Here is a 241-nt window from a genome sequence, read left to right on the forward strand (position 1 = left end):
GAAAACCGTTTTAGCTGGACGCGTGTCTCTCCCTTCCCTCGGCGGGCGTGGCTTACCTTGCGCTGCGAAGCGGCGTGAACCGGCAGCCCCAGCAGGAGCAGTAGGAGGAGGAGTGGCCACGGGGACCCCGTGGGCCTGAGGAGCAGGAGAGAGGACGGGCTGGCGACTCTCATGGTGCTGGTGAGAGCAGGGCCGTAGCTGGGCCAATACTAGGGACACTCGTCCTCGCTCTGGCCGCCCA

General features: G+C 66.4%; 1 protein-coding gene across 1 annotated transcript in view; it reads right to left on the minus strand.

The window, feature by feature from the left end:
• The window catches only part of LOC119591551, a gene marked incomplete in the record, with an annotated part of 30,710 nt that extends 30,476 nt beyond the window's left edge, over positions 1–234 (minus strand). The window contains 1 exon segment of the mRNA XM_037940302.1: positions 57–234. Coding sequence (XP_037796230.1) covers positions 57–173 — 117 coding nt within the window.
• Positions 235–241: the final 7 nt, after the last annotated feature.

This window comes from Penaeus monodon, chromosome 28 (assembly GCF_015228065.2).
Source record: "Penaeus monodon isolate SGIC_2016 chromosome 28, NSTDA_Pmon_1, whole genome shotgun sequence".
NCBI classification, from domain to species: domain Eukaryota; kingdom Metazoa; phylum Arthropoda; class Malacostraca; order Decapoda; family Penaeidae; genus Penaeus; species Penaeus monodon.